This window comes from Thermobia domestica, chromosome 1 (genome assembly GCF_964235325.1).
Source record: "Thermobia domestica chromosome 1, izTheDome1.hap1.1, whole genome shotgun sequence".
In the NCBI taxonomy this organism is placed as follows: Eukaryota; Metazoa; Arthropoda; class Insecta; order Zygentoma; family Lepismatidae; genus Thermobia; species Thermobia domestica.
In genome coordinates, this window is record NC_137454.1 from 146,220,137 (window position 1) to 146,247,037 (window position 26,901).

Sequence of the window (26,901 nt, forward strand, 5' to 3'; positions counted from 1 at the left end):
GAGGTGAAATATTCAAAATAATTATGGAAATATTATTGTAAATACCAACACGTTGTATTTGCTTACATTTTTAAAAGACTGTTTGTAAATAAGTACTATGCTAGTTGTTGTAGTACGTACTTCCTCTGACTAGAAGTTCCTGTTGACACGATTGATGTGGAAGCGTGAGGTGTTGCTTCAGAAATGAATTTTGTTTTAGGACCTATTGTGTTAGTGTTTTTCTTTGCAGGAGCTTCAGCTTTATATTTCCACATAGGAGAAACGGAAAGAAAATGTTTTATAGAAGAAATTCCCGATGAGACTATGGTTATAGGTTAGTACTGGTTATACATGCTGTTGTATGTAGACAGTTAATTGGTCAGTAAATCAATTCTGAAAATTAATAAAAATATTTTATTATTTCATTAGGCCTTTGTTTAGCGATGGGGAAGGGGAGCCTTTTTACCTACTTTTTTGCGATATTTTACTCAGATTCGATCCTCTATGGTTCCATACATTAAATTAGGGATATAGTATACGTAAGACCGTCTGAGTTCCAGAAGAAGCTGGACGCTCATACTTTTAGGGATTATTCATTGAGTATCTACGAACTTAGAAAGGGGGTAACAAACCCACTTTCATTTACTTATCCACTGATACGAAAATAAAAAAGAACGTACCTATTTGCCCTTGTACTTTATATACTATAGCGCATTACATTATATGCAACAAGGATTTTGGTCTGCATCACGATATAAATTTAAAAATATTTAACATTTTTCGAATCGAAATCAACAAAATTTATTCTAGAAAGTAAAAATAGAATGTTAAGCACATATAATGAAGACAACGCAGTGATTTAATTTGGTAACGTATAAATATATAATATGAAGTATCCTCGCGCACGGAAGACAGGGGGTTCTCATGTATACTATTACCTAAATTAGGTTACCATTATTAACATTAGTGCTGTATCGCCGGACCAATTTGAAAATCGAAAAAAGTACGAAAATCAACTGTATTCGGGGTGAATGTCCCGTTAAGGGGGTCCAGTAGTTTCTTCCACACGAAATTTGCCATTTCTCCACTTCTTTCCATTGATTTTTGTTTGATTACATAGTATAACATATTAGGTTAGGTTAGTTTTGGATCCCTTAACGGAACATGAACCGTATTGGGTTATATTTGGTTGCATTACTAAAGTTGCGTTAGGTTACATTACATTAGGCGCGCGAGTAGGAGTATTAGGAACAGGTTAGAAGCCCGGCAGGGGTTGGTTGAGTTCCGTTCTCGACGGTGCGCGGTACAAATGTCAGTCTCATTTTTAGAGCGAAAAAAAAATGGCAGGAAGGGAAAACAATATGTAAACATGTAACATATAAGAAAGCATTTTCATAGGGCATTTAGATGGCTGTCCTTTCTGAAGTATTTGTTTGATTTATTGCAATGGCGCCTCAATTATTCACTCAGTTATATGTGACTTTGAAGTAGCAGTTTACAACGCAGTTCGGAGTAAGCTTCGACATGATGTTTCAGTACAAGGATGTTTCTTTCCTCTACGACAAAGTACTTAATTATCGTAAAATTCAAGAATTGGGTTTGTCAGGACTTTTATAATAAAGATGTAGAGTTTTCTGTTCTGCAACCAAATTGATTCACTGAATTTTCTTCCATGTGAAGATGCGTTGCAGGGCATGGAATACTTAAAACAGATAGCTCCTTCAGAAGCAGAATATAATTATTTTAATTCAACATATATATCCGGATTATACAGATTAGGAGGTGAAGGAACCATGAGAGTAAGACGCATCCGCCACAGTTTCCTCCCCAAAATTGGCATGTGCATCAGGCTACTCTTTGAGAGTACCCACGCACAAATAATTTATGCGAGGATTGGAACAATAAGTTTTCCCCACTTACTGGGAGATTTTAAACATGATAGAGTACAAGCTGGTTAATGTTGTTGCATGTACGAGTAATTTATGAGGCTATAGTACAAAAGCTAGCTGTGGATTTGCATTATACGAAATTAGACAATACAAAATTATATAATAGTGTAGTTATTATTGTTGCATGTAAGTTAGGCCTATGTTCTGTATATAGTATTACAAATTTGACTATGTGATTTGCATTATAAAAATAATAACATTGTGGTTACTGTTGTTTCACGTAAATTATGTCCTGTATACATTAAACATCGATCCAGAAATAATAGAAAATGAAATAAAAGAAGTACCAGATTATTCGTTTGACAAGTTGTGTAGTATAGTCAGTTTGTTTCTCAAATTTTCCAGTACTAATAATTTTTCTACAAGGCTAGAAATTCTTCAACTAATGCATGCAAGAGGCAAGCTTGAGTAATGCAGTATATTTGTAAACGTTTTCTTACGTGTATATTACTTGTTTACCTTCCTGCCATTTTTTTCGCCTACCATTTCTTCTGCCTGCCATTTTTTCCGGTCTGAAAACCACCCTGCCATTTTTACAGCGATTCGTTCTCGACTTGCCCAAATTTTTCTGTACATTTTACAATCTGTGGATCCGTATAGTAAAAAAGGAAACCTCTGCGCGTAATAGTCCGTCCGCCTCCACATACAGTGCCGCTTCCATAAAAAACAACCACTTTCTTAACTTATACTGTTCCCCTTACCTGATTTTCACTCTTTCTTCCTCACAAACTTAAATAAATTCTTCAATCGACCCGGTAAATTTCCTAAAATTGATCGAGCGGTACAACACTTAACCCCCAAGATTTAATTTACATAGTATTGCTAAGCAAGTGGTAGCGAGTGAAGACGGGTTAGAGCCCCGCAGAGTACATTGTTTTTTGTCTTCGTTACGAATGGCTCACTTTCTTTTCCCACATACGTCACTATAAAGTTCAAGTTCGGTAATCTAGGGCTAAATTAGTTAAAATTTTCATCACATCATTTACTCAAACATCAATTGTCAGTCACCACTATCAACTCACTTCTCTTCAGGGTTGGCAAAAACCAGTTTTTTTTTCTTTGTTTTAATAATTTGCTCTAAGTATTTATATCACATCTGGACAGAAATAAGTCTGTTTCGCCGTGGTGTTATTATGCAGCAACCGGGTATGCTGGAAGCAGGGTTGGCTGGTTTAAACCAGCTGTTTTTTTTTTAAAAAAAAATAGTTAAAACCAAACAAAAAATGCTTTAAATCATGTGAACTTCATGGTGAGGTCTCCACATATGAAACCATCTGCATTACGTTTATGTACTTTTCACCTTTTAATCAAGGGGTCCCGTGTTCAATTCTCGGTCGAGCCACAACTCATCTTTCAAGTGTAAACCAAAAATGAAATCTTTAAGTTTTACGTCCCACGGTTATGCCGGTTAGGCTAAAGGAGACGGTGATGATGAGAGATGAGTGAAATGGTGGAATGAAGAAAGTGGGAGGAAACGGGAGAACCCCGAGAAAACCCACGAGCACGATGTTTGTCCACCACAAAGTTCACTTGGCGGGGGCGGGGATCGAACCCGGGACCCCAAGCACCAGAGGTGAACGCTCTACCACTGAGCCACCGCGCCCCCAAGTGTAAACCAAGTAGCGATTCGAGGTGACCCTTGAAGTGGAAATCTCCGTGATAACCTTGATATTTCATAAGGATGTTAAGCCTAAACATACGAAACGAAACCAAATTATATTTTTCTACTTGCCTGAATACCTGTTTTATAAAGAAGCCAAGGTTGCTTAAATATATTGATAGAAATTGGCAAAATTTATCAACTGCCTACGCAGCTTCCAAGGTCAGCTTGGATTTGACTTTGTTTTAATTTTATTGAATATCTATATACCAAATTTGTAATTTAATACCTCAGTTTTAGCGTAGTGATTATGGTACGTTGACCACAAATGCGATACGTCTGCCGACTCACTCACGAAGGACTCCTGATAAAAATACGTTGTACTGATCTTTACATACTTGTTAATATAATTGTCTAGAGTCATTTCAAGACAAAAAGGATAAACAGTTGCACAAGTGAAATCATTATATAGAATTACATATGGACAATTTCAAAATACCGCGGAGTACAGAAGAACTAATTTAGTCCAAGTTACTTTACTACGACTTTTATTAGTCCAAGTTAAAGAAATACGACGACTTAATTTGAATATCAGTAAGAAAAGTGAATAAAGATAGGAATCATTTGAGTCCATTTTGGCTCTGACCCATTTATACATAAATACCAATGATACTTCTGATTTCAATAAATGCCTCTCGTGGAGTTTGTATTACCCACCCAAAAAAGTACGTCATTTCGATGTATTTTATCAATAGTAAACATTAAAACGAAATAATATTTAGAATTTTTCTTTGATTGCAATTGCATAATAATAATAACAAACTATAAAAATAATCTCAAAAGAAACATTCATAAACTTATATATATATATATAAAAGTTGCTTTTGTAGTAATGAATGGTGAATTTAGGTCTGAATATTACACGAATAATATACGGGAGTGAAACGTGATTATCCATAAATATGTGTTCATGAAGATTTTACGAACATTTTTTGTTTTTTAGTTTAAACCAGCCAACCCTGTTTCTCTTTGGCCAGTTTTGACCTCCCTACCCGTCTCTAAACTGTTACCTTCGAATAATTCGTTCTTCTTAACTTTTATAAATTCAGATAAATTGTTAGTTACATATTGTGTCTTTATAACGAAAAAAATAGTATAATGTACATGCAAAATAAGTTTCGTAATTATAATTCTTAAGCGTGCCCTTTTACGAGCTGTTGTCCATTTTATAAAATTATTTAATATACCTTTTCGGCCTTGAAATAATATCTTAGCAAATTACAGGGCTGAAGTTCCGATAACTTCCGCTGGTCCAAACCTATGTACTAAGTAAATGAAAGAAAGCAAACCGAACCTAATCTAACCTAACTCATTTAATAGTAATTATTGTCTTGTCGAAAAGCTGGCGGGGCTAAACGAAATAAATTCCTGTTCTAGAATGCTGTTTCCTTTGTGAGTGCCCAAATGATTGCGTACAGATAGATAATGCACCTGTAAATTGATATGCCATAAAATATGATTATATGCGAAGACACACACAAACCTGAAGGTGGGTACCGTAAATAGGCATCTTGAATTTAGTATGGCAGTCTTCCTTGACCAAGTTTCAACCTGCTCCCCAGTGATGACGTCAGCTTTAATTTGTTGGGGCGGAGGTGTGTGGAGAGCGGAAACATTTGTTGGGGAAGGTTTTATATTACTTAACCTACATTACAATACGTATCTAAGATAGACCCGTAGCTACGAGGGGAGGGGGCACACGAAGGCTGCTCGCCCTCCAAAAAAAAAGTTGGTAGTACTCCCTAAGTGAAAGATCAACACAAATCGCTTGTTATCTTTTATATCAGGTTTATAGGTATTATTAATCAGTTGTGCTACTTTTCACATTTCGGGACTCAAATAAGGCTAAGGCTGAAGTAATGGAAGGAAGTTGGGGGAGGGGAGCACGAAAGGTTCAAAACGTAAATAAGAACTTCTAAACTAATATTCACATTATTCACTGATATTTACAGTAAGCGTGGTTTGACTGGCAAACTCGTTTAGGATAAATTCTGTGATGTGGTACATCAAAACAGTACGTATTCTGAATTAAAATATTGTATATTTTGTTTAGCTGTCTTTTCAAATCTCACTAGGTTACACTAGGGTTTGAAAAAAAACCGATTTTTTGAAAAAGCCCAATACACTTGACACCATATAGATTTTTTCGGGTTTAATTTTTTTTTCTCTCGAAATATTTCAATGTCTTTGGTGTAAAGTGTTAAAATGTGATTTTATATTTCAAGATTGTCATTGTCACAACTTTCAACAATTTTCTATTCACTGCTGTTTTGAAAAAATGGACGCAATTTTGAAATTTCACATTGGATCGCCGAGAAAATTTATACAGCAAATTTAGAATCTCTTGTAGTTGTATCATCAAAATTTCAACTTAAAAGTCCGAAAATTGCACCCTGTAGCATGGATACCTGCTATTTTTAAAAATGGCCGCCGTTTTGAAATTTTACGTTGGGTCGCCGCCAAAATATACACAGTTAATTTAGAATGTCTCGTGCTTGTACCCTGAAAATTTAAACGTAAAAGACCGAAAATTGTACCCCGTAGTGTATGCGGTACAGGCAGACAAACGAACAAATGTAGATCGCATCATCCCAGGAACCCTAAAATAAAAGCTTGCGTATTTTACTTTAAATAAGACCGATTCCATTTCAATCGTCCAGGCAAATCACAATTGGTCCCCATCATAGTCTCAGATTTCGTTTATTTTTTTATATGGGATCTACATGCAATATTATTAGACCCATATTTTTTCTTTTTGCTGAAAAAAAGTTTTTCCTTCGATATACAGCCTTCCAAAATGGCTGCCCTCCTCTCGCATTGCTCGAAAAACTGAGAAACATGTCAAATTAAAAGTTTTATTGTAGAGAAACGAGTGTACTCAGTAACATAATCGCAATAATAGGAAGAGTATAAAGTTGTATGTTTCGGTGGAGGGCCAAAATTCGTCTATTGGTCCAATAGGAATCGCGCAATTCACTCGCAATGTTGCCAACTTTGGTGAATTTTTTGCTAACTTCAAACCTTTTTTTTTCTGTCCACGCAAGCAATATCAACCATCTGCTTCTAGCATCGAAATCTACTCCATAATGTCTCTTGAAAGAGTAAAGGACTTAACGTTTCTGATTATTACATTACACGTTATAGCATGATGAAAAGCTGAAAATTTCGTTAAGACGCCATTTTCTTAAAATCCCCACCTTTTAAAAAATCTAAATATTTTTACATGTATTTAATACATGTAAGTATCTAAGTATTTAATATCCGCTAACCGTTCATGCAGCTGCAGCCCCTAACATTCGCAATTAATTATTGAAATTTCGATTTTTGTACTTGGAATATAAATATTTCCTATGGGCATTTAGGTCCTATACACAAGGTGAATTGAAAGGGAGTATGAAAATTTTGAGAGATGAATCCTGACATCAAATCCAATACAAAAGTTCCTATAAACATGAGTCGAATTCCGCTTCGTTTTCGAGTTACAGGGTTTCCAACTCGGGACCCAAAATCGGCTCGCGACAATGGTAAATAAAATATAAATTTCGCGTTAAATCAGAACTACCGTATGTGTTAAAGTTATGATGAAGTTCAGAAAGTTGAATTGTATCAATATGATAATTTTTACATGCTTTGCAATTCGGTTGGCAGTGTTGGCAACTTTGTAGAACTTTTATTTGTTTCCAAATGACACTACGTGGTTTTTATTTGATATTTGGTATTTATTAATGATTGTAAACATCACATGAAGCACAATTTTTCCCACATCACCACAGTTTTCGAAAACTTACATGTATTTCATTAAAAGGTTTTATCTCGTACGTTATTGATAGTTTGCAACATTAAGTGTGAATTTCACTTGATGTTTGCCATTATTAGTTAAACCAAAATGTCGAATAAAAACTACGTCTGTGTAAGTTGTATTATTATTATTATTATTATTAAAAGAAGAAAATTTATTTATTGCAAGACCTCTCGTAACTCCACGCATCAAGTTCGAACTTGTTCAAGAAGTTCTGCTGCAACCACGAAACAGTTTATTACATGATTCGGTGTCGTGAACATCGTCCTAGTGTTCTCTGGAACCATGAAAATTGTTTTACTGGTAACATGACATTGTAGTGCACTAGTTACAGTGTTTGTGTGAATAACAATGAGAAATCCTATTACAGTAAGGACCGTATTAAATGTGTTAATTAATCTAAAAGGCATAAGAGGATGGTGTACAGAAAGAATTCTTGACAAAAATTTTATTTTGCGGTAAAATATACGTATTGCATACAGCGCGTCTGCCAAAACGTAGTATTAGGAGAGGATGATTATTTGTGTAAAGGGTGCTTTGAGTATTTACAGTGAACAACATGAATGTGTGTGAGATATTTGTGACCACGGAAGAAGGTGTAAATATGAAATTATGCACCAGCAAGATAAAGAATTTGTTCCTCTGAATGTAGATTTGGAAACCATTAACCAGACAGTTAACATGCTAAACATGAATGTGTCGCCATTAAAACGACCGTTATCGGTGAAACCTAGACTACGGTGAAGGATTCACCTCTCAAAATTTTTCATACTGCCTTTCAAATCGCGTTTTGTATAGGACACAAATAATCATCCTCCCCTAATAATACGTTTGGGTAGACATGATGTACGCAATCCATATATTTTACCGCAAGATAATTTTTTTTTGTCTAGAATTTTTCTGTGCACAATCCTCTTATGACTTTTAGCATAATTAACAATTTAATACGATCCTTATTGTAATAGGACTTCTCCATTATTATTCACACAAACACTGTAATTAGTGCACTACAATGCCATGTTACCAGTGAAAACAATTTTCATGGTTCCAGAGAACACTAGGACGATGTTCACGACACCGAATCACGCAAATTATCAATAACGCACGAGATAAAACTTTTTAATGAAATGCATGTAAGTTTTCGAAAACTGTGGTGATGTGGGGAAAATTGTGCTTCATGTGATGTTTACAATCATTAATGAATACCAAATATCAAATAAATTCCACGTAGTGTCATTTGGAAACAAATAAAAGTTCTACCAAGTTGGCAACACCGCCAACCGAATTGCAACGCACGTAAAATCATCATATTGATACAAATCAACTTTCTGAACTTTATCAAAGCTGTAACACATAGTTTCTGATTTAACGCGAAATTTATATTTTATTTTCCATTGTCGCGAGCCGATTTTGGGTCCCGAGTTGGAAACCCTGTAACTCGAAAACGAAGCGGAATTCAACTCATGTTTATAGAAACTTTTCTACTGGATTTGATGTCAGCATTCATCTCTCAAAATTTTCATACTCCCTTTCAATTCGTCTTGTGTATAGGGTCTAAATGCCCATAGGAAATATTTACATTTCAAGTACAAAAATCGAAATTTCAATAATTAATTGCGAATGTTAGGGGCTACAGCCGCATGAACGGTTAGCAAACATTAAATACTTAGGTACTTCTCCAATACATGTAAAAAAAAATGCGGATTTTTAAAAGGTGAGGTTTTTGAGGAAATTGCGTTCAAACATGGCGTCTTAATGAAATTTTCAGCTTTTCATCATGCTATAACGTGGAATGTAATAATCAGAAACGTAAGTCCTTTACATTTTCAAGAGACTTTATGGAGTAGATTTCGATGCTAGAAGCAGATGGTTGATATTGCTCGTGAGGACGGAAAAAAAAAAAGGTTTGAAGTTAGCAAAAATTTCACCAAAGTTGGCAACATTGCGAGTGAATTGCGCGATTCCTATTGGACCAATAGACGAATTTTGGCCCTCCACCGAAACATACAACTTTATACCCTGCTATTGCGATTATGTTACTAACCAGGGAAGGGTCCAAATAGGGCACTCGAATTGCCGAACGACATGTATCAGATATGAAAGAGGGTGTGAAACTATGTACATATGCAAATTTATAGCGGCTGAGGGCAACATGGAGAAGCAGGAGAGCCAGAAGAAATGTGGCCGACCGTAGGGCCCAGCAATAAAGAAAGCTGGGGAATCACTCGTTCCGCGCGTAAATTCCCATGGAAATGAAGCTAAATATTTAGTAGTAGATACATAAGATCTGCTATACGTAATGAACATCATGGCTGCCATATTGAAAGTGTCCATTTTGAATTTGGATTCACGGTATGAAAGATAAAGTGGGTCATGTGGCATATGAAGTAGCACTGAAATTTTACCAGGAATACATTGGTGTTAACCATTCTGTAGCAACTATTGTGAGCTGAGAAGTAACATGCAAGAAGGACGTATATAAACTCTGTGATAGTGTCACTAGTATGACGCAAAAGTTAGAGCTTGGAGAACTCTGGTTTGTATACAGACCAAAGGAAAAGTGTTTACATGTAAAATAGTTGCGAGTAAGGGAAAGATGGTCATTGTCGACAGAGAAAGAAGTGGCCAAAGGTGAGTCCGTACCACCTACTGTGTGTCCTGTTTGTAGACAGAAAATACGAGAGAAAGCTCACTAGTTAATATCTGCGTTATCAGTGAAGTAGTCAATCAAGATAAGAGTGGTTGGTAGGAAGGTTAATATGCCCTTGATCAGTGAGCCACTGTTGAGGAAGTGCTGGAAAATGACAATGTATATTCTAATTCATCATTTGGAAAAGTTATTTTTTCTTGTGGTCATGAATATGAATCCCCAGGTAATTGTGTCATTATTAGTGCATGAATTTGGGATGTGCGACAATAATCCCTGTGCAGAAGATCAGAAATGTAGTTTTTAGTGAATATTGATACAATGGTCGAAGAATAACAAACGTTAGAAATAGGTGATAGCGTGTAAGGTGAGAACAGCTTTTTTGTTTTCACCACACACTTAAAGATACTCTTCACATCAACCCTTCATAGATTGGTATGCACCTTTATCACTATACTTGCTTATGTGATGATACATGTTATCTTCTTTGAGAAGAACCACGTCGTAATTGTACCTGTAATCCCCAGCCCTCCTTTGTGCCGGGTGTTTTAACGTGACAACAGCTATCCATCTTTAACACTGCGATCTTACCAGCTCTTTGCATTTGCAAATGCTCTTTGTATTTTTCTTCTAGATGTGCTTCATGTGCCAAAATTATTCCGACAGGTTATTCCGAAGTTTGTTCAAACATCCCCTCACGACTTTCTTGCATGTTACTTCTCAACTCACAATAAAGTTACGACAAAATGGTTAATACCAATGAATTCCTGGTAAAATTTCAGTGCTATTTCATATGCCACATGTCCCACTTTCTCTTTTACGTTTTGAATCCAAATTCTAGATGGCCACGATGTTCATTACATATAGCAAATCTTATCATGCATCTACTACTAAACATTTGACCTTAATTTCTGTGGCCATTCACGTGGGGAACGAGTGATTCCTAAGCTTTTTGTGTTGCTGAGCCCTACGGTCGACCATATTTCTTCCGGCTCTCCTGCTTTTCCATGTTGCCCTCAGCCGCTATAACTTTGCATATGTACATAGTTTCACACTCTCTTTTATATCTGATACATGTCGTTCGGTAACTCGAGTACCCCATTCAGACCCTTCCCTGGTAAGTACACTCGTTTCTCTACAATAAAATTTTTAATTTGACATGCTTTTCAGTTTTTCGAGCAATCCGAGAGGAGGGCAGCCATTTTGGAAGGCTGTATATCGAAGAAAAAAAATTTTTCAGCAAAAAGAAAAAATATAGGTCTAATAATTTTGTATGTAGTTTCTTATTTTAAAAAATAAACTAAAACTCAGACAGTCGTGTGGACCACCCTGGACGATTTGAAATGGAATAACTCATAGGCCATAAGCATAATCCATACATTAATTTGTTCTATAATTATCTCAAACAAAGGTAAGTTTTTTTCTTTATTTTTTATTCGTTCAATGCATTCAGAACTTTATAATGGTGTTATGTATACCTTACGTGAAAGCATTTAGTTTGCCCAAGGAAAGTTCAAAATCTGGTAAAAATCACTTTCAATTTGATCACGTTATGGGGCGTTTACACTTGGTCGATTTAGTCGCACGACTAAATCGACTCGCTGCATTTGCCACTAAATCGAAGCAACTAGGCCGAATCAGATCGATGGATGTGTTCAATTATTTCAACCACAGAAAATAGAACGTCTTTCAATTCAGTTGCCAACGATTAGTCGCCTTCGATCAACAAGCGATTAAGTTGAAGTCCCGTTTACACGGTCGATTAAGTTGAAAGTGACGTCAATTCCACTGAATCGAACGCAAATCGACTAAGTGTAAACGCCCCATTAGTTATACCAATAATATACTAACAGAAAGCTCAAAAACCCAGGTGGGTGGTAGTGTTTTCGGGCTGGGTCCACTTGGGCAAACCCTGCGACTGAACATGTGAAACATTTTTGATGATAGCGATCATAGTAGTAAATAAAATACAGCAAATTGTTAAAACCATACGTCCATTCATGCTTAGACTAGTGACATTAAAAAAAAATAAATAAATAAATCTATAACTCACATTTGTTCCTACGTAAGTGATTCGTGATATCACTTTCTATTGCACACTGCAAAAACATTGTATTACTAGTCTGCCCTTTAAAGTAAAGGAGATGTGGTAAATGAAATGAAATGATAAAGAAATAATAATTAGTGGAGTGAAAAGTATGGCCCGAAGGAAGGCAAAACCCTAAAAAGTCCATGTATGTAATGCTATTCACTATGCGGTTTTCGTAGGTTTTCTTCATTCACACCAGGCAAATGATAGGCTGGTACCTAACTTATAGGTCCCAGGCCGCTTCCTTCTTTCCCTTTCCCCGGATAGTGTGCTCGCCGAGGGACGACATCCCTCAAACGTGACGGGCTAAATGGCCATAGATGCCGAAAGCCCAGAAATCTAAATCCTAAATCCCTACAAAATACATGTAGCACAATCAACGATTGTACAGAAGGTTGTTCCCTGTATATCCGACCATTTTCGATTCAGTGCTGCTACCTGGCGTATCTTGAAGGAACTATGGAATTGCTTGCGGGAGCAATGTTGTTTCTGACCTTGTAGGTGCATGAATGTTGGTAGTGAGTGTTATCAAATGGCGCCGAAAAGCAACCGGTATTGACAGAATTACGTAATGGGTCTTTTCCATGTTAAGTTTTCGTACGTATGCATTGCGAAACAGTGTCAGGAGAATGGGTTAACACTCGAGGTGACTACTGCGAAAACTGTTATGGCCCGTTACATACAACAGGTTCTCCTTGTGAAACATCCACCCACGAAAACCAGACACGAGTAGTACTGAGGTGGGGTCCGTCGATTGACGTGCCAAGAAAATCCCCCGAGGCAACGTGATATGGGCCACAAATTCCTCCTCGTACCGTCAACTGTAAACAAAATAATTCGCTAGCGCCTCAGGTTGAAGTATGTGCGAAAGGACCGTATACAACACCTGCCCCATTGCCGAACATAGTGAGACAAACGGCGAGAAACTCTATAAGAAGTACCTGGCGGATTCCAAATGGAAGAAAGTTGTCAGTAGATGAATCTTACGTGCATCTCACGGCTAATAGTCACATTCGGACGATCACGTACCATGACATTAACGGCAAGGAGCGCAGCAACTTTGCTCGTTAGTGCAGGGAAAGTCTCCTTCGTGGCTTTATGGTTGTTACGAGATTTGGATATGAGGGTGAGTTGATGATACGCAAGGTGGACAGAAACGTGAAGATGAATGCAAGACACTTCCAAGAATCCATTCTGACACCTATCTATCGGAGAAACATCCCACAATTGTATGGAATGGACGCAACAGGTGATAATCCATATGGACAAGGCTTCGAATCAGGGTGGATTGATTTAAATCAGTCTGATTTAAATCACGATTTTAATCAAGATTTAAATCACTTGATTTTTTAAATAAAAATCGTTGATTTAAATCAAATTCCGAAATGAATTAATTTAAAGTGAAAGGAAGTAAAATCCCGTTTCTCTTCTGTTATTTCGATTATGGAAGATAATAATCATAATACAATGAGACTCAAATGTATGTAAGCACAATATGAAAACGAGTATCATGTAGGGAACGATCAGGTAAAATCCCGTTTGAACGGGTTACGGGTGAACCCTGTTTTCTTCTCTTTGTAACACAGGGCTTTAAAATTTCTATTCCAACGGGGAAATCACCATGGACATTTAAGATGAAAACTCTTTTCTGTCCACGTCTATTTGTTTGTTTCCAGATAATAGGGGCGTATTTAGAGGGCTCCGATCCCCTCTCCGAAACAAAAAATAAAAATTGATTTTAAAATTTTGGACGAAATTTATGTACTAAATACATAGAAGTTCCACGGGATCGTAATACGACAAATTTTGCATGGGTTAAAATATCGAATAATACTTTTGATAAAGTGGATACTTGACCCCATTGCAAAACATGCCGCGATCTGCGATGTGATCGCAGAAAATTTGCCGCGCCTGTGCAGGAAAAATTGTCAGAGGAAATAAAATAGCCAACAGAAAAGTATAAAAACGTGCCTACTATGTATGTCTTAAGTGCACGAACAACTCGCATTTGAACTGTTTTTCACGTCACATAAAGCATATTTTTAATAATCACAAATGTTTCTTTTGCTGGAACTGATCATCTTGATTTTTTATTTTGGAATTCCTGCAGAAAATTTTTGACTTACAAAAGCTCATCGCATAAAAACAAAGAAAGTTCTGCCATCGGCTAATATATAGGATCAGAAAACGATATTCACGAAGAAATTAAATATCGACTAAAAGCAGGGAATTCGTGTTATTATTCAGTTCAAAATCTCTTATCGTCGCGAATTGCGTCGAGGAATTTGAAGCTTTAAAATATATAAAACGATAATTATGCCTGTTGTGCTGCATGGTTGAGAAACATGGTCACTTACGCTGAGGGAAGAACGCAGACTGAAAGTATTTGAGAATAAGATCCTGAAACGAATATTCGGAGCCAAAAGGAACGGAAATGAGGAATGGCCAAAACTTCATGATGAGGAACTGCATAATTTATACCGTTCACCAAACATTGTTAGGGTCATCAAAACTTGGAGGCTCAGGTGGGCAGGACATGTAACGAGAATGGAAGAAAGTAGGAACGCTTTCAAAGTTTTAACTGGAAGTCCAATCGGAAAACGACCATTAGGAAGACCTAGGCGCAGATGGGAGGACAATATTAAGATGGATCTCGCAGAAATAGGAATGCAAAGTAGAAACTGGCAGTTGACTAAGGATAGAAGTCAGGAGAGCTTTTGTGAACATGACATTGAACCTCCGGGTTCCATAGGTCATAGAGTGAGTTAGTTAATTTTAGGCGAAATTTATGTACTTTATATGTATTTCGTGCCGCTAGCTAGTTCCAATTGTTTAAAAATATGCCCCTGCCAAATATCAGTAACTTTCGTGAAAAGAAAAGAGTCATGTTGATATACATTGCTGTACTTTTTTCTTAATGCTTAAGAAACATTGTTTGGGATTGAAATAGGTTAACGATTGGGAATTAATTCAAAATCAAAACCCAATACTTTCACTTAAATGGCATAATTAACGTTTAATACTAATTCCTAATGTTTTTTCTTCAGTTCGCGACTTGTATTATACGAAGAAAAAGATTTGATTTAAATCAAAAAAATAGATTTAAATCAAAAAAATCAACAAAAATGATTTTTTTGAAAAAAATCATGATTTTTTTCCACCCTGCTTCGAATCATACCGCCAGAATATCACTATGTTTTTATCAGGAAATTGATGCCATGTGATAGTTAGAGGCACGAGTTTTTCGCAATGCGCGATAAAATGAAATGCATCAGAATTAAGTAATTTTCAATTTCTTTGCGTTTTATAATATTCTATGTGTATTTTCATCGGTTTCCGTTGTGCGATAAAACGCGAAATTGGCAGTTTTGCGCGAAATTTTTAACAATACGCGAGATAATGCGAAATTTTAAAAATACGTTTTCGTTAACTTGGAAACGACAGTTTTCCACTGTCGAAATGGTAGAACGTGGCATGAACGGTGCATTTTGAGTGATTCGAATAGAGAACATGTTGCAGGGCCTCCTTGGTGAAAAAACTAAAGCACACTTACGTATGTTACCAAGTGAAAAGAGGGCTAGTGTTGAATGTGACTTTTAAAAAAAGGGCATAAAGATCATTCTTAAAGCTTTCTTCACAAAGAGGAGACTCCAAAACTATAGAAGTATATCGTCGCCCGAGATTCAACACCGCGTATCTCCAATTTTGACAAATTTGAGTTTTTGATACCATTAGAATCAGCATATGTTGGCGCACAATCTGTTTAAGTAGTACACCTATATCACGACAAACGGCTCTGTTATTCCTTCAAAAGTAATACCGCGTATAAGGAGGCTAAAGCTAGTTTTCAAACAGTTTTTGTCTCTCCTGTAAAGTTGATCAAATGTTACTTACGCGGTGTTGAATCACAGGTGAAGATATGATGCTTTGTGGAAGCTATGTGATCCTTCTGTAATTGTATGTGGTAGTGAACCAGACATTGTTGCATTAAGGAAGATTTATAAAGCTTGGCCTTCATTTAAAAAAAAGAAAAAATGCGAACATCTGATTATGAAGTACCGTATTTGGAGTTTTACAAAGTGTCCTATGAACTCTTGACAAATGATTCATCTGGAAAGTGCAGTGTAATGAATATTTTAAATGGACAAAAATTCCGAAGTGAAATTTGTTGTAAATGCACTTACATATGTGTAGCTTCCAACGAGCAATACCAATTATGAGTTTTCTCCTTTTTTCCCTCAAGTATAGGCTGGTGATAAGTGACAAACGTACAACAACGAAGGAGGAAAATGTGGAAATATGTAACACGCTTATGTTTAATGCTTAAATGTAACTTGTCCCTATGTGTTTTCAGAAGACAGCAAAACTTTCCTTTAATTACTGATTTTCCTTAAGTTTGCTTTTAAAAAATATAATTTGCTATAAGGGAAATTTACAATGTCAAGTGGAATATTCAGTGTATTTTGTTTTTAGGTAATTAATGGTTTATTTCTGTAGTGATCTATGAATAGAAGGAAAAATTATAAAAATGTCGGGGAATATCTTTTCCACAAGAGCTACAAAATGCAAACTTTATTTGGAAAATGCGATAAAATGCGAAATATGAAAAATGAAACGCGAAATTTTCAAATTCTTAGTGTGAAAAACTTGTGCCCTTTATGATAGTCCACAATACTGAATATCCAATAGAACATGATTGGCGGTGGCGATGCGGTATATCGTAAGGTGAATACCCATCAAAAATGGTCGGATATGAAGCGAATAACCTTCTGTAGAAGCAGAAATTTTAAACACTAGCTTTTGCACTGTATACATAATTTAATGGGGCTTGTCCTCTGCGAGGCGCACCTCTCCTAACGGAGTATGCTATAGGAGAATGAAAATGAAATTTTAGTTTTACACTCTATTCTTCACAAGGGGGCCGCGGTGGCTCAGTGGTAGAGCGTTCACCTCTGGTGCATGGGGTCCGGGGTTCAAACCCTGCTCCCGCCAAGTGAGCTTTGTGGTGGACAAACACCGTGTGCGTGGGTTTTCTCGGGGTTCTCCCGTTTCCTCCAACTTTCTTCATTCCACCATTTCATTCATTTCTCATAATCACCGTCTCCTTTAGCCTAACCGGCATAGCCGTGGGACGTAAAACTCAAAAGATTTCATTTTTCTATTCTTCACAAATGAACGTCTCATGCTGTGCTTCATATTACTACACGCTACAAATTTAACAGTTCAGACAGTTGGTTATCAGAAGTTACCCTTTCATACAAATGAATAGACCATTGTTAAAAGGCGATATGTGCGATGTATTTCAAGTGGAGTACACCCCTTTTAACAGTGGCTGATTCAAATGTGGAGTATGTCTTAAAGTTAATTGCCACCTGACGAAGTCTGATGTGCTGTGTTTGGTAGTGAAACTTTATTAATGCATATATATGAACTTGAAATACCAGGCCGAACCACAAGTAATCTTAAGGCAGTGTAGTTCTCTTTATTATCAGGTTTGCTATTTTTGATTTGATGTACTCATACATGGTAATTGATGTATTTTTCTGTTTCAGGGAATTACAAAGTTCAGCTCTATGATCCAAGGACGGGTGGATTTATGCCTTCTAGCCCAGGCATCGGAATGCATGTAGAAGTAAGAGATCCAGATGATAAAACTATCTTATCAAGGGTATGTTGCGTTTACTTTTCTGCTTTCATGCAATGAATAAGGTTAATGCACAACGTGTCGAAATTAGTGGTGGACACAAATACCGGTTTTCAGTTTTTAGGAAAACCGAAACCGGTTTTCGAAAATTTTCAAAAGCTGTTTTTCACCAAAACCGGTTTCGGTTTTCTCCGAAACCGGTTATCGTTTTTTTTTTTCAAAATTAGTTCTATTTCTGACCAGAATAGTGTTTCGTGGTTCTCTGGAAACCGATTCCGTTTCCACAGAAATAGTTTTATGTGTTTTCCAAAAGTTTTCACTGAAACCGGTTTCGATGAAAAACCGAACCGTTTTTGGAGAAAACCGAAGTGTAGGTTTTTCGGATTTCGGTTTTTCTAGAAACTGGTTTTGTCCATCACTAGTCGACATATGTTAATAGGAATTTATATGGTTAGATGTGTAAAGCAAATAAAGTATTATGTGCATAAAACGATAGTTACCAAACTCTTCGTACTTCTTACATGATTTTTGCAGCTTAACTATTAAACATATTAACTGCATTAGTATTTTATATATATATAATTACGATAAATGATTTGTCTTCGTGCATCCTTGTGCATTCAAAAGTTGTGGGGAATAAATTCCTCATTATTATTATTATTATTTTTAAATAAAACTAAGCTCTTGCGGAACAGCTGATGAGGAACTCCGGTTGGCCAAATAGCTTACTTGGTCAGCACCTTGATTCCCCATTTTGTTAAAATAAGTATTAAGTTTAAAAGCTTGATCTTTAATCGTTGCTATTTCAACTGTACTTATATAGAAATAATCGGGAAAGCTAATCAATTCTGGTAAGTTAGTTCTCATATTTCAGATAAAGATAATATGCACATACGTCATCTAACTAACTTTATAGCCTATGGAGGTTCAATGCCGCATTCACAAAAGATATCTATTAACTTCTGTCCTTACCCTAACTGCATCCAGTGTCTACTTTGTATTCCTATTTCTGCGTGATCCATCTTAATATTATTCTACTATCTGGGTCTAGGTCTTCCTACTGGTCTTTTTTCGATTGTGTCTCTAGTTAGAAGACCCATCGATTTCTACTTCTTGCATTCTGGCTACATGGCCGCCCCGTTTGAGGGTGCTAGACTTAACGGTGCTAGTAATGTTAAGTAAACTATAAATTATGCAGTTCCTCGTTATGAATTTTCAAGAAACTCATTGGTGTAAATATTTGCCTTAGATTTTTTTTTTTTTAATACTTTGTCTGCGCTCTTCCCTTTAAGTAAGCGACCATATTTCACAACCGAACAATACAACAGGCATAATTATTGTTTTATATATTTTAAACCTTAAATCCTTGGACATAATTGGCAAAGACAGAAGATCTTAGACTGGATAATAACATGAATTTCGTGCGTTCAATAGACATTTGATTTCTTTGTATATGGTTTTTATCTGTTCGTATTGATCCTAGATATTTGAAAGTATCCACTTTGTCGAAGTATTACTAGATATTTAAACGTTTGCATAATTTGCAGTATTATGGACACAGTTTTGTCTGCATTTACTTCTAAACCATGTCCTTACAGGAGTTTAATAAAATCATCTCTGCATTTATTTCTATCCTCGTATCATACTCTATGAGATTTACATAATCACCATAAGCTATAACCTGGTAAGTGCCATTCAGCTCTAGGCCTTGGCTGTTATCTTTGATTTTCCTTATAGAGTATTCTAGAACAAAATTGAATAATAATGAAAGTAATATATCTGCTTGTTGAAGACCATTCTCGTGGACAGGTATTTTCCTACTGGAACTTTATTTTGGGATTCATTTAAACACAATTAATTTAACTAACTTTTTTGATATTCCAAATTCGGTAAAAATGTTGTATAATGTTTCCCTCCTAACAGAGTCGTAGACCTTTCTAAAATCAATAATAGTTGATGTATGGGGTATTGTATTCCCATTTCTTTTCGAGGATTTGACGAGTGGTAAATATTTTGTCGATAGTTGATCAATTTCGTCTAAATCCGCACTAATAATGTGCATATGGCCGTAATATTTCTAACAGAATGTTTGAGCGGATTTTATAGGATGTTGATGGAAGAGAGGTGCCTCGATAATTATTACAATCAGTTTTGTCACCTTTCTTGTGAATTACAACAGTGATTGAATCTTTTCGCTCTTGTGGCAATTCCTCTTTGTTTCAGATAAGGAGAGTGAGTTTGTGTATTTCGTTCCACAGCTTTTTCCCTCCAGGTAAAATGAATTCAACAGGAATTTAGTCTACATTCGGAAATATGTGTTCCTTTAATTTCTTTATAGAAATTTCTATTTCTGTTCAGTTAGGCTCTGAAATATACGCCGTAAGTACAGTATTTCTGCCGTATGTATTTCACTTTCTCCAAGGACATTATTTTTTCGCAGTTAAAGAAATACTGTAAAGAAATCGTGATACGTACATTGAATTTTAAAAATGGATACTGATGTATTCTTAAGGAGAATTTACTTTTTTTTAAAGGTATTTATTTGGAGTTCTTTGTATGGTCCTTAAAAAATAACTTATTTAAACGTTTCAGCAACCCTAATACATTTGTTTATATAGATTTAAGATACTCTGTTGTGTTATTTATTGGTTTTTCAAAAATTCATACTGAAAGATTTTAAATTGCGTATACCTTTAAAACTAGTTACTAATAGAGATCGATGGAAAGGTAAAGAGTAAATGCAGTATTTTAAATATGACTGAACCGAAGGTTTGTATTTGTAGTCAGTTTATCCAGTTGTGTACTTGAAAGAAATAAAATGATGATTGCTTTGTAAATATTAGAGATGCTCTTGATTTGACATCAAATTCTAACACTACTGTGATTGAAATCAGGGAAGATCAAATATGTTAGTTTCTAATTTTTAAAAAAAAAAAAAGTTACTGTTTTGACGTAAAAATTTTCTTATAAATACATTTAGGTAGCATCTTTAATTTCAAAATGTTATTATATAATTTTTGGTACTTAAAAGCAGTAAAATCCAGAGGACGGATATAGATATTCCTACCATGTTTAATGTACAGGAATTGCTCTGGCACGTCTACGTTGTATTTTCTAAATGAAGGTTATGATAGTGCGAAATACATTTGATGGAGATGTTGATTACCCTTTCTTCCCATCTTTATCTACAGGTGTATAGTTCAGAAGGCCGGTTTACATTCACATCTCATACACCTGGAGAACATGTCATATGCCTCTATTCGAACAGTACAAAGTGGTTTAGTGGAACTCAGTTGGTGAGTACATTTAAGAAATGTTTAATAGTTCTTCTAATTTACAGTTTTTTTTTAATTTGTCAAAGAAAGTTATTTTTATATATATTAGATATTTAATATTGCTTTCAAATTTTCTAAAATTCACCTACAATGTAAAATACCAAATACTATATTTACTCGAATATAAACGCCCACCTAAAAGTGTAAAGTCTATTTTGAGGATCTGTTTAATATTCAGATATAACCACCCATATACGACCTGAGAGAGTTAGGTAGTACATCTGTCCATTCTGAAAAATACAAGCTTGGATTTATACATGCAATGTTATGAACTGAACAATTGGAACTTTACGTTGTCAACATTTTCAATTCGTTTTCGTTCTTCATTCTTACGGTATTTTCACACAGTCTCACCATTCGTTGTTATCATTCTCAGATTATTGTTTATAGTTACGTTCTCCTTCATCATTTTGATAGGAGAAAATTAAACAATGGTAGTACTTTGTGATTAACAATTGAGTTACGTTCCCCTTTTCCCTCCGTTAATTCTCTCACATAACGTGCATTTTATGCAGCATACAGCCTATCGCATGTTCATGAATAATACAAGTGTTAATAAGTTTGGTTCGTGCTTACCCGTAATTTTTGTGTGCTGGTTCTCATGGGGATGAATAGGAATTTTTGAGGAATAGAAAAAAAAATAGTTCTTAGATAGAAAAGGTAGTAAATTCCACACGAAAATATAGAAAATCATTGGCTGGCTTCATATATATACATTTTGTAACAGCGCATTCCGTAAAAATAAAGGCGAAAATGTGGAGAAGTTTCTTTCGAAGGACTTTTAGTTGTGCGTTGAAAAAGAAATGCAGTACAAATATATAAATTACATGTTTGAAATAGGAAGACGGGGTGGTATGGTTTCCCAGTAAATTACATAAGAAATAGTTGGGGCAGACTAGAAGCCGTAACTCGTGTTAAATAAGGACAAAACGAAAGTGAAGAATGAATCAACAACCCGGACTAAAGATGGACACAGGTCAACTGAACAAGGGTTGAACCGTAATTCAGAAGGTGTACTCCAAATATAAAAGGCTGCTACTAATTTCAATTCATTCATGCAATTCTGAAGTCAGGCAATATGACCATACCAGCATCATTCAAGTACAATAAAGGACAGTTACTGTATCAATTTACCTTTTTTTTAATTTCCACACTTGGGACGGATTTAGAGTTCCTTTTTAGGTTATTTTATTTCATTTTATACCTTCAAGAATCTGAGAATAAGTCCCGTGTAGGTTCGAAATGTAATTTGTTACATAAAGATTACAAGGATATTTCTGTAATTAATTACCTAGGTACATGACAATACATGCATAATATATCAGAAACGAAAATTAAATGTTCTTGCATTCTGATACCTACCGATTTTACCCGTTTTTGTTAATGACAGAACAATTGTTATCATTACCCTGTAACTGGTATCTATGGATCAAAAAAGGCCCATATAGATTAAATTTTTTTTTGTCGCTGCTAGACTGATCACGTTATTGTAACGTGCTTTATGCTGATAATTTCTTTCGATGTGAATAGATACGTCAGGATATGAACGATATGAACGATAGATGAACGATGGATGACGGACATGAACGATATGTCAGGATAATAGCAGTGTTGATAAACCCCCTCGATTTCGCTACCAGACATAGTATAAGGTCAAAGAAGACTCATACATATCGTTCATGTAATTTTTTGGAGCTTGTAGGATAATGGCTGAGAGATTATACATAATGAACAGAGTTGAGCCAAATAAAGGAATTGAAAGACTTTCATTTCAGTGCTGACGAAGACCTCTGATGCTTCTAGTGAAGTCACCAATCACGAGACAAACTCTGAAATTGAGATAAGCGACACAGGGATTGAAAATTAAGAAACTGAGGGCACTTCTTGTAAAAGTGATATTAGTGCTACAACTGATGTTGCAAATGGCAAGAAATATTACGGAAAGGATAAGATGCACACGTGCTGTATACAACAAAAGAAACGAACACTACCAGCACATGAAGAGTTTTTGGATTAGAATTAGGAAAAGCTCTGGTCATGAAACACATGCTTTGGAAGTTTGGAATTCCAAGGCTTCCAAGGGATTTTAAAAATTCTAATTGCCAAGGTTGGAAATTTCACAGTTTTATTCAGTGAAGAAAAGAAGACTACCAAGAAGAGTAAAGGATGTTATTTGTGCTTTTACAAAAACAACAAACATTCATCAGTGTGCTTCCAATGCGACCAAACGAAATGAAAAAGTTGCAGTCAGAAAGTTGTTTATTGCGACAAATATAAAAATCTTTGAGCAGATTAGTTATACGAGGTATTGAGATACAAGAGCATAGGTGCGAACTGTATATTTGAAGATAATTTGTCTTTAAAGTATATATGTCCTACAACTGAAAGAAAATATGGAAACATGTTGCTCTTGGAAGTACCAAACTCTTAACTAAACTCCTTTCTTGTGTAAGATGTTGAAATTGCCTGTCAGTTTTCATTAAGTTACAGATACATTATTATTTCCTGTCCGTATTCACAAAATTGGACCCTTATTGAGACACTAAGTGATAACGTACGACAGATTTGCATTATATGTACTTATATTGTCTGCGTAAGTCGATTCTTAAAAAAAGTGAAAAATCCACATGCACTTTTTTTCCATTGCTTCATAAATAAATGTATAAAACAAAGAGATATTTGGTCTAGGAATTAATTCGTGCGGTTGGTACGCACACATTGAAGCTGTAGTACAAACACAAAATACATAAATACCTTAAGAAAAATATTGTCCATCGCTAGCCACCACTTTCGCCCATCTGTCAGGCAATGTACGGATTCCGTGGCGAAAGAAGTCCTCATCCTTGGAAGCGATCCAGTCAGAGACCCATGTTTCGATATCTTCTGAAGAAGTAAACCGCTGTCCAATCAAATCGTTGTTCATGCAATCGAACAAGTAGTAGTCCGAAGGAGCAACGTCTGGTGAATACGGCGGGTGGGGTAAAACTTCCCATCCGACATTTTCTAAATAGGTTTTGACCGGTTTTGCGACATGTGGGCGAGCGTTATCATGTTGAACAATAAGTTTATCATGTCTGTTCTCCCATTCTGGTCGTGTTCTGGCCAGAGCTTGCTTCAAACGCATTAATTGTCGTCGATAACGTTCTCCATTCATAGTTTCACCCGGTTGCAGCAGCTCATAGTACACCACACCTTTCATATCCCACCATATGCACAGAATAACCTTTGCACAGTGAATATCTCGTTTTGGTTGTGATGGACCTGGTTCACCTGGTTTCACCCAGGCCTTTTTTCGTTTAGGGTTCTCGTAATGGATCCACTTCTCATCACCCGTAATAATTCGATGCAGAAACCGCTTTCTGCTCTGTCGTTGAAGCAGCAATTCGCAAATGGTTTTTCGTCTTTCAACGTCTCTGTCTTTCAATTCATGTGGAACCCAATGTGACATCTTTTGAATCATTCCCATGGCTTTCAAGCGTTTGGAGACTGTTGTTTGATCAACGCCTAATGCTGCTGCAAGTTGTTCCTGCGTTTGACACGAATCCTGCTCGAGCAATGCTGTCAATTCTTCGTCTTGCATTTTTTTTGGCTGTCCAGCTCGCTCTTGGTCTGCCAAGCCGAAATCACCACTTCTAAACCGTGCAAACCACTTCTGACACGTTCGCTCAGCTAGAGCATGGTCACCATACACTTCCACCAAAATACGATGACTTTCAGTCGCACTTTTCTGCATGTTAAAGTAATGCAGCAGGACACCCCGCAAAAACACTTTATCAGGCACAAATTGCGCCATGTTCACTTAACTACAAACTGGTGTTGTTGACGCTTTAATCCACTGCCCTATACTACGAACGATACGCGATGACAGGAGTTTGCAACACATGTGTGGATACACGGAACTGTGGGACGCTCCGTTCGTTGCGCCATCTCTTGTCCACCCGCACGAATTAATTCCTAGACCAAATAACAAAAACTGCTTAAATTATACTGAATAGGGTCACTGATTTCAAATGTCAACCAAATCTGTATATTGTATTATTTTCGTTGTGTAATGTACCATTACAGTTGAGAGTAATGGCAACTTTTTTTTTTCACCCTGTACCTAGTAATTTTTTTTAAAATTCGATTTCGGTTTAATTACACGATTTATTTATTCTCTTTACTTCAATTAAATGTAATGAATCGAAAGATCTCATTAGGAATCATATTTTCACTGAATAATATATTTATTTATATTTTGATTAATTGTAAATCCCATTTTCGCATATACAAGTTGAATAGTTACAAGGTTTACAATTCTGACGTCATACCGAAATATAGTTCCGCCATTGGATATAAATTTTCTTAATTTCAGACCAATGTAGAATTTGGCCAGGTACCTAAACATTCCCTCACCCCCTCTCACTGGTCCATAGTCACTTTCAGATCCGGTTATATCTGGATTTCACCAATTTCTATTTGCTTTGTAATTTCCGCGGCTGAAAGATTTCGCCCTGATTGGAGGAATCCTCCTACCCCTGTCGTTTTCGGCGCAATTTTATCATTCTCAGCTAAAACGCCGTACGAAGCACAACATGTGAAAGTGATCACCATATTTAGACCGTAAAAGGACAGATATTTAATAGAATTCAGGTAACATATAATTTAATTTAATAGATAAAGACTGACAACTACTTAGGAGCCCACAGGTCTGCATATTTTATTAAAGGAACAATAGTGCAGTGAAATATCAAATTCAGGATTTCTGTTAACAGGACCCCATGATGCTGCCGAACTAGAATAGACAGTATATAAGAGTGATTTTACTTTCCTTTTCTTTTAAACTATAAATTCAGTTAGGGGTTAGGGAAAATACGACCTGGTTTTGTGCATTTTGTTCGTGTATCTGGTAGATGTGATTTTTTTTATTTTTCAGTAAGTGCATGTACGTAGTAGGTTTGATAGTTGTAATGTTAATTATCATAATGGCAGCTTAAGCTAACGTAAAGGGCTCCTATTCATGTCTCCAAATTGAACCATTTTTAGCGGGGGAATGGGTTAGTTATTGTTTGTTTTAGGGCCTTTTCCCCTCTCAGGGGAAAGGTCCCACAATAAACCTTATTAAAGTGCCCCCAGGGCATCAAATTCTAGTAAATATGTTGTGAATAATTGCCCAGGTCAATTGGAACTTGGGTTTACTCTTCTCATTTTGTCCCCCTAAAGTTCAATAGAGCCAAATTTATATACCGACAAGGAGTAATGTGTTTGAAGGTACTTGTCTTTAACATGCCTATAATGAATGGTGCTTGTTTAGTTGGTCTTTGTATGTAGTATTTATAGTGGTGTATGTAGTTAGTAGTTCTGTGTGAATGCGTGATTTTTTACTGCAAGGACAGTGTAGTTAACATGCATTAATTTAGTACCATTTGTTTAACTCGAAGTACACCAAACCAGAGTAAATATTATAGTTCTGATTAATAAGTGTAAGAGTGTATTTTAGTACACAGCGGATTATTCCTTACTACAGCGCCATCGCGTTCGTTTTCTGTAATCAGTCGTTTGTTGACATTACGTCATCGCACGAGTTAGTGATCTAGATTGTTTGATTTTGGCCCCTTATTTCTAAATTACATCCAGTAGACATGGTTTGCGGTTCGAATGAGTATGCATTCATATGAAATAGCATGAGATCTTACTATTCTGAAAATTACAGCTTGCTATGTCAATTAGAAACCGAAATATTCACTGAAATCAAGAATGCCTATTTTCTTAATAGAAGTAAAGCCCACATGATGTTACTGTTTGTTTCAAAATGTAATA

General features: G+C 36.0%; 1 protein-coding gene across 1 annotated transcript in view; it reads left to right on the forward strand.

Annotated features, from left to right (window-relative positions):
* Nucleotides 1-113: 113 nt before the first annotated feature.
* Nucleotides 114-26,901, forward strand: part of eca (transmembrane p24 trafficking protein eclair) — a 37,957-nt gene continuing 11,169 nt past the window's right edge. Inside the window, exons 1-3 of the mRNA XM_081764027.1 lie at nt 114-313; nt 17,676-17,791; nt 20,959-21,063. Coding sequence (XP_081620153.1) covers nt 184-313; nt 17,676-17,791; nt 20,959-21,063 — 351 coding nt within the window. The 5' untranslated portion in view covers nt 114-183. The remainder of the gene's footprint in view (nt 314-17,675; nt 17,792-20,958; nt 21,064-26,901) is intronic.